Source organism: Schistocerca cancellata, chromosome 3, assembly GCF_023864275.1.
Source record: "Schistocerca cancellata isolate TAMUIC-IGC-003103 chromosome 3, iqSchCanc2.1, whole genome shotgun sequence".
Lineage (NCBI taxonomy): Eukaryota > Metazoa > Arthropoda > Insecta > Orthoptera > Acrididae > Schistocerca > Schistocerca cancellata.
In genome coordinates this window covers 832,676,063-832,690,920 of record NC_064628.1, presented here as the reverse complement: position 1 = coordinate 832,690,920, position 14,858 = coordinate 832,676,063, and the positions used below count along the sequence as shown (strand labels likewise).

General features: G+C 41.0%; 1 protein-coding gene across 4 annotated transcripts in view; it reads right to left on the bottom strand.

The window, feature by feature from the left end:
* Positions 1-14,858, bottom strand: part of LOC126175883 (uncharacterized) — a 930,852-nt gene that overhangs the window by 419,476 nt on the left and 496,518 nt on the right. For all 4 annotated transcript variants that reach the window (XM_049922923.1, XM_049922926.1, XM_049922924.1 and 1 more), the window contains exon 3: positions 842-940. In XM_049922923.1, coding sequence (XP_049778880.1) covers positions 842-940 — 99 coding nt within the window. The remainder of the gene's footprint in view (positions 1-841; positions 941-14,858) is intronic.

Below are 14,858 nucleotides of genomic sequence, written 5' to 3'. Positions count from 1 at the left end.
TGTTAAATCGTCCAAAAAGGCTTCGTACACATCTGGAATTCGCGATCTTTCGTAAAAGGAACAAATTGTCCACACGATTGATTATCCCGACTGAATGCAGTGTTTAACAGTAATAATAAATGTAAAGATCTGGTACAGCAAGCCAGCCGCTGATTACCAAGACGAAGGACTCCACCAAAGATTCTATTTGGCTGATTTCACGTAATGAAATATTATATTAAAAACTGTACATAGATAAAGTAGAGAAAGAGAGAGAGCGGATGAAGATAATACTAATAATCCTCCATTAGTCTAACTTTTCGCCTGTCTTATCACGGATCAGCCGACAAATGGGAGGCCCTTACTTTACTGTATAGATTTATGTGTGAAGGTGAAGGGATCTTAAAGGCAACAGATACACGTCCATACAGACAAGACATTACACAAAGTTTGCGGCTAGCTGCATTCATCATCTATTCTTAGATGAAGAGACGGCAACTTATTATCCTTAACATTTAAAAAAAAATGTTAAAAGGTCTACACCTGCAAACCAGCTGCCCGTTATTTAAGGCAGTTGAGTGACCTTACACGAAAATCTGGTGCCACGTGCCTCCGAAAAGTTGCGAAGGACTAATCCAACCGATGCCCAGCAGAACGGCTACCTGCATGCTTTCCTTATGTGTATAACTCCGTATTGAGTAGGCGGACACATAGTTTTGGGCGAGTAGTGAATGTGTGCCTTTACTGTGATAGGGTTTCAGGAAGTAGGACCTGCCTATCGTTTGCACTGATTGCTGTGTTCGCTAAAACACTCTCTACCGCCGGATGCACTCAGCAGTGTGGGCAGCACGCCGCCATTTACCTGTGGGCGCCGTCCAGTTGACGTAGAGCTGCAGGGTCCGCGCCTCCAAGTCGTGCTCCACGGCCAGCACGGCCAGGTTCTCCACCAGCGCCGGCGGCTCTGCAACACGGAGCAGCAGTGAAGTAGGCCGCAAGGCGCACTAGCTGCCACTCTGCACAAAACGTCTGAAAACACGTGGCATTTACAAACGGCTCTCAGAACTTTTAACAGAAGGGGATCTCTTTAACCTGGCTGTTGGTTAATTATTTATTTCAAGTATCTGCACCCAGTCACTTGTCCATAGTTTTTTACTGTACAATGGACAAAGAGTTCTACATTAATCTAGTTTAAGACTGTTTATTTTTAAGTAACATTTCTCTATATGTATGTACGTATGTATAAACGCCTGAAGATAAACACAACATATTGGAAACGAGTTGCATTATGTTAGATTAAACATAAAATAAAAAGTGACTGGTAGCAGAAACTTGAAATAAATAATTATCCAACACAGTCACGGTGCACAAACATAGACATTATGGCTGAAAATAATTTTGGCTGTTGTTTGTTTGTGAAACATTGTAATTATCGAAGAGGAAAACATACTTTCTGGCCTAAGTTTCTCTAATTCTTTTTACTTGACCTATATTCCACTAGGTCTCGCAAAATAAGATAGAAGACATAGAGTGAAGTTCCAATCAGAAACGACACGTTGCTATGAGAATTTTTTTTACAATTTATTGTACCGAGTGAAGTCAGTTTCATCACAAACATGTCATTTAAAAGTCGCGAATAGCATGAGCTACCACTGCCAGTGTAGCTGTATGGAGATATTGCAGGGGAAACAAATGTCCCACATGGGAATGCTGCGTAATATCACCATACAGCTACACTGGCAGTGGTAGCTATTGCTATGTTAAGAGAATGGATCTGAGCACTATGGGACTTAACTTCTAAGGTCATCAGTCCCCTAGAACTTAGAACTACTTAAACCTAACTAAAATAAGGACATCACACTCACCCATGGCCGATGCACGATTGAACAATCGTCTTCCTGCCAGTTCCCCCAGCGATATTAGAAATTTCGATGAAATATTATCTATCCGTTCTGCCTTATTTGACCTTAAGTCGTCGAAACTTCTTTTAAATTCTGATTTTAATAACGGATCTCCTATATCTTCCCTGGCGACTTCTGTTTGTTCCTCTATCACGTCATCAGACAAATTCTCTTCCTGCATAGAGTCCTTCAGTCTATTCTTTCCACCTACCTGCTCTCCTCCTCTGCATTTAATAATGCAATTCACATTACACTCTCAATGTTCTCGTTCTTGTTTTTAATTTCACCATAAGTTGACTTAACCTGTATGCTGACTCAGTCTTTCCGATAATCAGTTCTTTATAGAGTTCTTCACACATTACATGCAGCCATTTACCTTAACTTCCCTGCTCCTCCTATTTATATCATTCCTAAGTGACATGTATTTCTGTATTCCAAAATTTGCCTGGACATTTTTGTACTTCCTTCTTTCGTCGATCAACTCAAGAATTTCTTCTGTTACCCATGGTTTCTTCGCAGTTACGTTCCATGTACCTATGTTTTTCTTTTTCGTTTCTGTGATTGTCCATTCTAAATATGTACATATCTCTTCACTGAATAGCCTAGTGAACTATTCATTATCAAAGTATCTATAGCCTCAAAGAACTCCAAGCGTGTCTCTACATTTCTTAGTACTTCCGTATCCCACTTGATTGCGCATTGGTTCTTCCTGACTAATCTAAATTTCAGCCTAATGTTCAATATTACTAAATTGTGGTCTCAATCTCTCTCTGCTCTTCGCTACGCCTTATACTCCAATATCCGATTTCGGAATTCTTCCTGGCCCCAGTATAATATAACTGGAATCTTCCCATATCTCGCAGCATTTTCAAGTATACCTCCTCCTCTTCTGAGTCTTGAACAGAGCATTAGCTGTTATTAGATCGGTTTATTGCAGGACTCAGTCTTTCCCCACTCTCATTCGCATTAGCAGCCGATATTCACTTTCTTCTACTTGTTTCCCTGCAACCTCATTCCAATCCCCGATGACTATTAGATCTTCATCTACATTTAAGTATTGAATTACACGTTCAGTACACTCATATCATTTACCTATCTCTTCATCCTCTGCTTGCCATTTCGGCTCGTGTACATGAGCTACTGTTGTTGATATTGGTTTGCTGTCGATTCTGATGAGAATAACCCTATTACTGAACTACTCACAGTGACGCACGCTCTGTTCTACCTTCCAATTTATAACGAATCCTTCTCCATTTATACCATTATCTGCTGCTGTTGATTATGACCATAAATCCTTTTCAATTTCATTTCATTGACCCCCACTGTGACTACATTGAGCCTTAGTATTTCCCTTTTCAGATCTTCTTCCTTCCTTACCACGTTAAAATTTGTGACATTCCACATCCCAATTCGTAGAACGCTACAGCTTCGTTGGTTATTTAATGTTTCTCTCATGGTCACTTCTCCTTTCGGAGATCTGAATGGGGGTATAGTCCGGAATATTTTGCAATGGAGAGATCATTATGATACTTTCTTTCAATTACAGGCCAAATGTCCTGTGGATACACAATATGTGTCTATACTTCGAAGAAGCAAAGACGCGAATAAAAGACAGGTTCAAGAGTGGTATTGAAATTCAAGGTGAAAGGATAATAATGATAAGATTTTCTGGTGACATTGTTGTCCTTAGTGAAAGTGAAGAAGAATTAGAGGATCTGTCGATTGGAATGAGCATTCTAATGAGTACAGAATATGTACTGTTAGCAAACTGAAGAAATGCAAAAGTAATGAGAAGTAGTATAAATGAGGACAGTGACGAACTAAACATCAGAATTGGGGATCACGAAGTAGACGGAGTGAAGGAATTATGCTTCTAGGCAGGAAAATAATCAGTAACGGGCGAAGCGAAATGCACATAAAAAGCACACTAGCCCTGGTACAAAGGACATTCCTGGCCAAGAACAGTCTCCTAGTACCAACCCTAAGCTTATAAATTATAGAGTGCAGCAGTCAGTCGTCCTTTTTTAGATTTTATCACGCAAATCCAGATTTCGCCTAGTGGCTAGCCATTCTCAATGCGCTATTTTCTATTCTCGATGCCTGTAAGTGTCTGTCGTTCGGGCGTCAGTCACATTAGGCCTTAATCTGAGGAAGGAATTTCTGAGAATGTATGTCTGGAGCACAGTACTGTGTAGTAGTGAAACTTGGACTGTGGTAAAACCGGAAGAAAAGAGAATCGGAGCATTTGACATGTGGTACTACAGACGAATGTTGAAAATTAGATGGACTGATAAGGCAATGAATGAGGTTCTCCGCATAATCGCCGAGGAAATGAATGAACGGAAAACACTAAAACGAAGAAGGGACAGGGTGTTAGAACATCTGGTGTTTACCGGGGAACAACTTCTACGGTTCTAGATGGGCTATAGAGAGTAAAAACTGTAGAGAAAGACAGAGATTTTAATACATCCTGTAAATAATTGAGGACGTAGGTTTGCAAGTGCTACTCTGAGATGAAAAGGTTAATGTGAACAAAGTTAACGCCGAATACAGTTTTAACCTGAATTTGTACAGTTCGTAGCTCACTGTTTGTAGAGTGATTACCTAATTTATGTTACGATACAATACCAGCGTGTTATTGATGGTTTTATCACCCGACATTAACGATTTTTGTATTTCGGCTTACATGATGCTGTGAATACTTTTATGAACCTGATGGTCAGACGACTGAAACCGGTTGTATAAGTCAAGTATTTCACCAGTAGCTCAAGATGATAATATGACATTTTACACGGTAACAGCGATCAGCTTTTAATTAGTGGCTTTGAGAGACATAATAACACAGGTCAGTAACTCACATAGTCTGGGCTTGGTCTAAAAATAATTCACAAGTGTCAGAACAGATAATTAACATAGTAACAGTGTTCTTTCAGCGCTAGGCAACGACTGAATAATACAGATTGACAGGGAACTTACGTATAAGTCATGATCAGCGGGCAGCTCTCTCGGAATCCCACTTACCTTCTGATTTGTAAGGCAAGGTAACAACGGCAAAACCGTTCTGTTGACTGCAATTCTTAAAATGTGTATATTAACTTCAATGATGGCTGATCGGGGCTGGCATTGCTGCTGAAGGCGAAGTTTATTAATGAGTAACGACTAATGATTTATACTGCAGTTAAATGCAGATTGCAGTGTGCACACAATGCCACGAAACTAATAGAGACCTTAAAGGTGAATCTATAGGTGGTATAGTAACATGAATAAGTCTCAGAGGCTTCAGGTCAATTGGCAGTTATTTCATCTAAAACATAGTTATAGATACAAGAATGCATACAATCGTCCATTCATGAAATACGTGCCCTATGCACCAACATACAAGAAAGAATTGAACAACAAAAACTTACGTATGCAGTGGAAAATGCTGGAAACATTAAACTAAACGAATGTGTAATAAGTTTAACAAAGGAGTTATTCGGATGGATTAACGAAAATCCGATTCTGTAGCGTGTGCCACGAGCCTGTGCAACTCACTGAGCGACGAACTTTAAGAGAGAATATAAGTAAATGCATATTAAACATCGGAAAATACTGCAAAAAAAATATTACTTCAAGTTTTGCAGTGCGAGCCAGAATCTCACCATACATCTGTAACTCGTGGCCTGAGAATGACTGACAGAAACCGACTTCAGAGCAAGCTGATATGTTAATCGTCAATAACAGAGCCGCAGCATCTGGAACCGCCTACAAGATATCCAGACGGGACTGGAAAGTTCTGTTTGGTTCAAACGGCCAGCACACAAACACGCACCTGCCCCCGCTTATCATTGTTTACCGCTACAACTTACCAAATTGTCTCACTTCGAGGCATTCGTCCTCAGCTAGACAAAGATTGCGATACCTTAAATAATGCACTACGGTAAGAATATCTCTGGAGTATGCTTGCGATCCAGATTGTGTGGAAGAAAGAATAGTTACGGAAGTCGTCATTGTGACAAGCAACATTCAAGTTATGAGTGTAAAACATTATATCTTTTAGACGTTGTTTCAACATATCATCACAGTAAATGTTAAAAAGTATTAGGGACAAACTGCATTCTTGTCTTCAGCGTAAATTTGTTGTTACTTTAACGTTCTATTTTCTGGGAATGGCAAATTTGGAGTCTTGTTACATTTGTCGGATTAGTAAGTGATATTGTATGCCTCTCGTGCCTTGTATTTTACTCAAAATTCGCCTGTCTACATTGTCAAAGTCTTTCATGTAGTCAATAAATAGTAGAAGTATCTCTCTATTAAATTATAAATTCTCTTCAGTTATTAACTGATGTCAAATGAGTTGTTTGGACAAGATATACCCCTCCTGAACACAGTGAACGCCCCTGAGATGTTTTCTTAAGTTACTACGAGTCTTTTTGTAATTGTCTTTGAAAATACATCCAGTATTGGGGACGAAATGCTCCTTCATTTTTCAAAGTGTTTCTTATCTCATTTCTTAAATATCGTCGTTACTATGGCTGATTTCGTGCTGCTTGGAAATTCTTTCATTGTCCGGCATTTGTTGATGGAGAGTAGGAACATAGATTTCGAAGGAGGAAATTCATACTAGATCAATTCGTTGTTCATGTTGTCACTTCGTAGTGGCTTCCTGTTTTTCATTTCTATTTTGTGTACACATACTTCTTCCTACTGTCAGTTGTTATAACCTGTTCTTTTAATTTTTCACTTGCAATTGTCCAGAGCTTCTTATAGTAAACTAACCATTTTAATTTTGATGTTCGTATTGTCTTTTGTATCTATATTGAAGCACGTTATTATTTGATATTAACATTCTTGTTTTGCCAGCTGCGACATAGTCATTTTCTACTTCCGAAATTAATCTGTTCCAGATCTCCTTTTTAATGAAGCTACAGAGTTCCTTCATTTCTGTTGTTGGTCTCTTGTACTCATCATTGCTTCCTGTTGTCTGTTTTATAGCCGTTTGAGGTATGAAACTTCTGTCTCTTTAGTAAGTCCCTCTGTGTCAATATTCTAGTATTTTCATTTGTTTCCTTCCTTCCTTTGACTTGTAAATCTAATAACTTATGACGTGACTTTTCCTAATATAGTTTTGCTGTTCTCCCATTTCGTTGCAGATCTTTACCCTACTTTATTTTATCATTATATTAATTCAGTCGGTTCTCATATAATTTTATAGCACAGATTTCCTTGAACAGGAATGTTGTGATTTAATATTCACTCATCTGGCTTTGTTGTTTACTATTTCCATTAGCACATACTTATCCACGTTTGGCTATGCTCCTCCTGTACCCTTATATCTGTAAATAAGTCTGGTTCCTCATTATCCCGAGAGCAGTCTGATTGCCATCATCTCTCTACCCAGGTTCTTTTGTGTATTTCTTTATGCTCAGAATATGTATTCACAATACGGAAGTCACTGCAGCATGTGAAATCTCTCAAAAGTTTACCGTTGTTATTTCTAACATTCTCTCCATTATTCCTCATATTATCGTCGACTGGCATACTTCTCACTCTTACATTCATGTCACCATCAGTGGTGATGTAGTCGTATTTGTTATGGCCTTCAAATTTTCTTGCAACGTTTCATAAAAATTGTATATAAGTTTTTTTCCTTCCCGCCTCTGGATAGTACGTAGATATCCTCTTCTACTTCAAATGTTATGGAAACAATCCTTTCATTCAACCATATGTACATGTGTATTTTAATTTTCCATATTTTAATTATTAAGATTGTTATTCGTGCTGAGGCTCTGAGTTAATCCGAACATATTAGCATGGCTCGCAGCTGTGGTTTCAAGAGGACAATTAGCCACCCCTACAGTGATCCCTGTAGTGCAGTAATGGTCTGCTTGTTGTGGTTTACTGTCTATTCTGCTAGAGGCTGTTTGTCTATTTTCCTCTTTACTGAAGTGTGCTAGTACAGCAGTGTGACGTGTTCCCAGAGAGTGGGTTAACAGTTTTCAAGAGACGTTTTGTAGCAGTCATTGTGTTGTTCAGATTTGAGTAACGTCGCTTGCGAGGCATTGTGCTTCGTTGGTGTATGTGCGACATTGTTCTAAGTTGTCGTGTCCTCTGTTACAGCATTGCCCCTGTTACTCGCGCCCTTTTCATCGCCTTTGTGTCAAATTTTACGTCGCATTACTGTTCCTTTCTATTGTGAATTCGCTATATTTTTATGTATGTTTTAATATAGACGTGGAAGATTTTTTAAAGGCGTGGACAACTTAGTTTTAAATGCTTTTTTTTATTGGCACAATCCATGATTTGTTTAACTTATAGCCAAATGTAATCAAATGTAAATGCCTACTAAACATGGGCATTATTGAAGTTTATAAAATCGTTCTTGCCGTGAATAGGAATGTGCTATGTTTTTTAGTAAATTATAGCTTGGTAATACGTTCAGTAAAATTCCCAGCATGTTCCACTCCCCACCACCCATACTGCTACCATATCGAGATATATAGTCTTTCCTTATATAATGAACGCAGATGACTTATCGACTTTGTGCTGACCAGTTGCGTATTCATCCATGCAGTACACACCACGCCCATTTGTTATGAGAAATTATCAGTCTTCGAGGGTTTATGTATTAGACGCCCCTGTACTTTCAATTTTTCCAATTACAATGAATGCATGAATGTAAAGTGTTCGATCACAGGAGTTTGCTGTACGCTTTTCTTTAGATCATCAATTTCATACGGCAAAAAAAAAAAAAAAAAAAAAAGAGAGATGGCTTTGATTACCCCTGAGGTTATTAGAGACCCATTTACTCATCAGCACTGTCTGTTGTTTAACATGTTCTGATTACAATGAAATACTCATCAACAAATGTATAATTGTCATAATTATGTAATATTAAGCTTTCCTGGTGAATCGACTATTGACACTGCTCTCCTGTGCCCAACTGGGTGCAGTTGGTTTTGATATTTCGATAGCATACCTCACCGTCATGATACCTATAGGATGAGAATATTCACTACCACGCAACACAAACAGCTGATTCGCCGAGAAAGCTTAAGATTGCACATCAGATTCCTCAACGGGAAGGAGTTGAATCAGAGACTGAAGGAGCTGGATAAGTTCCGCGGCAGGAAGAACTGTCTCTTCAGCTTTCTCGCCTTCTGACGAGATGCGACGACCATGGGGCAATATCAACATACGCGAGTACCGCTCATCATGTAAATACCAGAGCTTGCGCCCAGCATTCGGCGATATGTTCTCTCTACCACACGGTATGGGTGGACGGGTAGTGACGGAAGGAGAGGGAAGAGATGAAGAGTATAAGGAAGGAGCGATTCAGCAAAGAAACTCTACAGGTATCACCTGAAGATAACGGTTAGGTTGCAGCGACGGAATATCGTGTGTCACAAACCACTGCCCGCAATTTGCATGCGAGAGCATTGCAGACAGTGAACACAGTGGATGTCAATAAAAAAACTCCATTAAAGTTAGTGGAGAATTATTTTTGGACTGTCCGTATCTCATTACTGCCAGACCTTCTTAACTCCAGGCGGATGGAATGAAAAACATTCTCATCAAAAAGGTCACCTTCTGTGCAGGAGGTGGGCGGAAAGGTAGCTTGCTGCGCAGCAGGTGTGTCCTTGTCCGTGCCTGGCCCGGCGGTGAAACTGCGCAGTACCTGGCGAGTTGGCCTACGTGGGTGAGTAAGCGCCCCATCCCCATGGACCTCACTGTCAGCAGGAGTTAATAAAAGCCAGGGCGTGGCCGCATGACGACGTGAGGGGGCTCTGACGTCATGGCGTGACGACGCTTGGTGCAGTCTCAGGGGGGTGGGGGTTCGAATCGAGTGAGTCAAATCCGTGGGCTGCCGCCACGCCATACGTGTTTAAGAATACATTTAGTACGATTTACGGGATTGGGCAATTGTTGTTTGAAAATTATATTTGCTGACGAAGCATGTCAATATTCTAAATAGGCAGAGAGTACGCACTGCACCCGTAATTACCCTAAATGCTGTGTGTGCACATAAATTAGCAGAACAGAAACAGAACTACTCACGTTACTAGGGAACCGTTTATTGTGACATAATACTGCACAACAGTTTTTACAATTTGAAAGGTGCTTTGCCAATTTCACATAAATGTTGCCTATTACATTACCAGTAGGAAGGTGTCCAAAACTGGACACTCATTTTGATTTTGATTTGTTAAAGAAATGGAAAATAATAAAAATTATGTTTTAAAAGCAAGTAATGCTTATTTTATAAAGTTATGCGCCATTTGTATTTTATTCATAGAAAACCAAATTAAATGTAGTTATGAAAAAAATTATTTTCAAAAACCTTACATTTAGTGAGTTTGGAAAATAGTTGCCTAAATCTAACCCCTTCTAAAAATAATCAGAACTGAAAAAAAGGTGTTTAATCTGATTAAATATAATCTAATTTCAAAGTACTGTAGGCACGATATGATATCTTACAGAAGGTTACAGAATTTCTTTGTGTTTTCTTTGCCGATCCCAACTCCTTGCTCTAGGATGTTCCTGTAGACTTTCTATCTGACAGTTTGGTTTTGTGGCGTTTAAGAAAAAGACTGACCAACTTTTTCCTGGAAATTTCGTCTTTGAAAGGGTGCTTAATGTTATTTTTATGTGGCAATTGTACGTCTGTTATTCACAAGTCATTAGGACTAAGCTCAAAGAAAGAAGCATCAGTATCAGGTACTCTTCATGTAGGTTACCTTCACTTCTTTTTCTTTTTGCTGCTTTCTCAAGCATACTGTGCTTTGTTGGACAGCCCCATACGTGTTGTTGCCGCTCTGGATTAGCCTAGCGATCCAAGGTGCTGCAGTCATGGACTGTGCGGCTGGTCCTGGCGGAGGTTCGAGTCCTCCCTCGGGCATGGGTGTGTGTGTTTGTCCTTAGGATAATGTAAGTTAAGTAGTGTGTAAGCTTAGGGAGTGATGACCTTAGCAGTTAAGTCCCATAAGATTTCACACACACTTGAATATATTGAACATTAAACTGTTTGTTGGCTTCTTTCCAACCCATCTTCTTTTTCTGAACTGCATCAATAGCTTCAGTCATTTTAGACGGACTCCACTCTCTTTGATCAACCTTCCAACTTTTTCCACTGTCGAAACATCTAATGGTGAACTGATAAGTTACAAGAGAAGCGGGTGACTTGTGCATCCCGCTGCAGGAACTACTTTTTACACTTGCTCGCACTGGGCTCAGGGGAAAGTCGAGCCAAGAGACTCCACTTTTAAGGAGGAAGACCAGATTAGGGCACTTTCTTCCATTAGTCTCAACCTTAGCAAAAACGATTTCTGGGTATGTTACAACCTCACATTATTAATAACTATTACTAATGAAACCAGCGTTTCGGTCACGGCTACAACTCCCTTTATATGGATATAGACACAGAGTAGGCGCAGAAGACTCAGAAGAATGGAACAATGAGGTGACAACTGCAACTGTCGCCGAAGCCTGGGTTTTACCGTAACAGCTTTTTGTACTGAAGCGCCAATGACAGTGGTACAGACATGCCTATCCAATTACAGAGATATGCAAACACGTAGAATACGGCGCTGTGGTCGGTAACGGCTACATAAGACAACTGGCGCAATTGTTAGGTCGGTTACAGCTGCTACAATGGCTGGTTATCAAGATTTAAGTGAATTTGGACGTGGTGTTTTAGTCGGCGCACGAGCGGTGGGGCACATCATCTCCGAGGTAGCAATGAAGTGGAGATTCTGCCATACGACCATTTCACGAGTGTGCCGTGAATGTCAGGAATCCAGTAAAACATCAAATCTCCGACATCGCTGCGACCGGATAAAGATCCTGCAAGAACGGGACCAACGAAAACCGAACAGAATCGTTCATCGTAACAGAAGTCCAACCCTTCCGTAAATTGCTGCAGATTTCAGTGCTGAGCGATCAAAAAGTGTCAGTATGCGAACCATTCAACGAAATATCATCGATATGGGCTTTCGTAGCCGAAGGCCCTCTCGTGTACCCTTGATGACTGCACGACACAAAGCTTTTTGCCTCGCCTGGGCCCGTCGACACCGACATTGGACTGCTGATGACTGGAAACCTGTTGCTTGATCGCACGAGCCCCGTTTCAGAGTGTATCGAGTGGATGTACGTGTATGGAGACAGCCTCGTGAATCATGGACCCTGCATTTCAGCAGGGGAATTTTCAAGCTCGTGGATTCTCTGTAATAGTGTCAGACGCTGTACCTGGAGTGATATGGGACCCCTGATACGTCTACATACGACTCAGAGAAGTGACACGTGCGTAAGCATCGTGTCTGATCACCTGCATCCATTCATGTCCATAGTGCATTCCAACAGAGTTGGACAACTCCGGAAACACAATGCGACACCCCACATGTCCCAAATTGCTACAGGGTGGCTCCAGGAACATTCTTCTGGGTTCAAACGCTTCCGCTGGCCACCAAAATCTCCAGACATGAACACTGAGCATATCTGGGATGCCTTGCAAAGTGCTGTTCAGAAGCGATCTCGACCCCTCGTACTCTTGCGGATTTATGGACAGCCCTCTAGGATTCATTGTGTCAGTTCCTTCCGGCACTGCTTCAGACATTAGTCGAGTCCTTGCCACGTCTTTTTGCGACACTATTGGGTGCTCGCGGGGGCCCTACATGATATTAGGCTGGTGTATCAGTCTCTTTGGCTCTTCTCCGTATATTATGATGCGGTACAGTATCCATAAAACTTTCATGTCAGTTGAATCGGGCTGCGGAAACCTACGCAATGATACAGCATGATTCAAGAAGAAAGTACAGATTTCAGTTATTTATTACGGACAGACTACGAAAGATAGAAACACACTGCACATGTCTTTGCACATGTCACCGGATAGAGAAAGGTTCAAAGTTTTAAATTCGAGCAAACGTTGTACCGTACGTTCAACACGTGCACCATGCGTTGCTCAATAAACATCGAGACGTTAGTCCATTTCATACTACACGCGAATCGACAAGTCCCTGTTTACTGAGTCTAGAGCTTCAACAGTTCCATTTTTCAGGTCCTGAAGAGTAGGTGCCATAGATGGGACAACGACTGTCTTTTATGAATCCCCACAGAAAAAAATCACTATGTGTGAGATCTGGTGACCTTGGAGGCAAAGCAGTGAGCAAGATCTCGTTGTTTACCTGTTCCAATCCAACGTTGTTGGTTGGTGTTGTTAAGATAACGCCGCAGCACGAGGTGAAAGCGAGGGGAAATCGGAATCTTCGCGGAGTATAGGAGACAACAAATTTTGCAGCATGTCCAGGTATGACATTTCTACCATAGTTTCCTCCGCAAAAAGGAAAGGTCCATAAACGTTATGAACAGAAACGATACAAAACACATTCAGTTTCCATGGGTCTCTTTATGTTCGACGGCGACACCAGGATTTTGTGTCCTCCAAGGTCTTATATTTTGGAGGTTTACTTTACGCAATAGATATAACACTGATTCGTCCGAAAAGATGAGTCGTTCGGAAAAAGTGTCCTCTGCCAGATCCTGGAGATATGTCTACGCCGGCCGTCCGCGGTGGTCGAGAGGTTCTAGGCGCTTCAGTCCGGAACCGCGCCACTGCTGCGGTCGGAGGTTCGAATCCTGCCTCGGGCATGGATGTGCGTGATGTCCTTAGGTTAGTTAAGTTTAAGTAGTTCTAAGTTCTAGGGGACTGATGACCTCAGATGTTAAGTCCCATAGTGCTCACAGCCATTTTCTTTTTTTTTTTTTTTTTTGTACGCCGGTACACAATTGCTGCACTAAGAGCAACGTGTATGGCTTCATTTGCAGGCGTCGTTTCAGAATACGCCACACCGTTGTGTGAGGAAGCTGATGTTTCTGGCCTGCCCGTCTTGTTGACGTCCAAGGCCTCCTTGTGAACACACCTCGAATAAGGTCGACATTTTCATCAAATGTGCGAGGCCGACCAATTCTGTTCCCTTTGCTTCTGCAACCAGCTTTGCAACAATTTTGTATGGCAGGCATAATCTGCTTGGGCAGAAACAGCTTCTTGCTGAATCGACGGCGAAATGCTCCTAGCACCTGAACAATGAGTTGCTTTCGCGCAAATTCCAGCATACAAAACGATTTCTCTTGTGGTGTAGTTGCTATGTTGCTGCAAACAACCAACACGCAGCCGTCACAAAACTTTGAAACTTCCTCTGTCCAGTGACAAGCTCAATGTGTTTCTATTGTTCATAGTTTGTCTGTAATCAATTTAAATCCGTTCTTTCTTTCTGAATCACACGGTATTCTATCCCTGTCTGTCGGATGCCATCTCTAAGGTTCCTGTACCGAGCAAGATAACACATTTCTTCTATCACTCCTTAATACACTATCCATCGATGGCACTGATTCAATTACTCTTGACCGACCCACGTATGGAACGACAGGGTAGTCTACATTATTTGACTTACCTGTCGACTCTTCCCGCTACAGCTGTATCTTGTTACCTACTGCGCTGTATCAATCACGTCGTTCTGTGACCTGTTGCGACTTTCAAACTATATACGAAATGACTTTAGTTGGAAAATGCATGATATTCGCGATGTACCATCAGACTTTCGGAAAAATATCATCCCTACAATTCTGAAGAGAGTGAGAGCAGACAAGTGCGAGAATTATCATACAATGAGCTTTACAGCTCATGAATCCAAGTTACTGACAAGACTAATATACAGATGAATGGAAAATAATATTGACGATGTGAAGATGACGATCAACTTGGCTTTAGGGAAGGTATGGGAACCAAAAAGGCTGTACTGTCGTTAGGGTTGATAATGGAAGTAAGGCTGAAGAAAAATTAAGACATGTTCACAGGATTTGTTGATTGGAAAAAGCGTCCGACGACGTCAAATGATGCAAGATGTTAGAAATTCAGAGAAAAACAGAGGTAGGCAATGGGGAAAGACGGATAATATAAAACAGTTGTCAGAAGCAAGAGAGAAAAATAAGACTTGAAGACCAGGA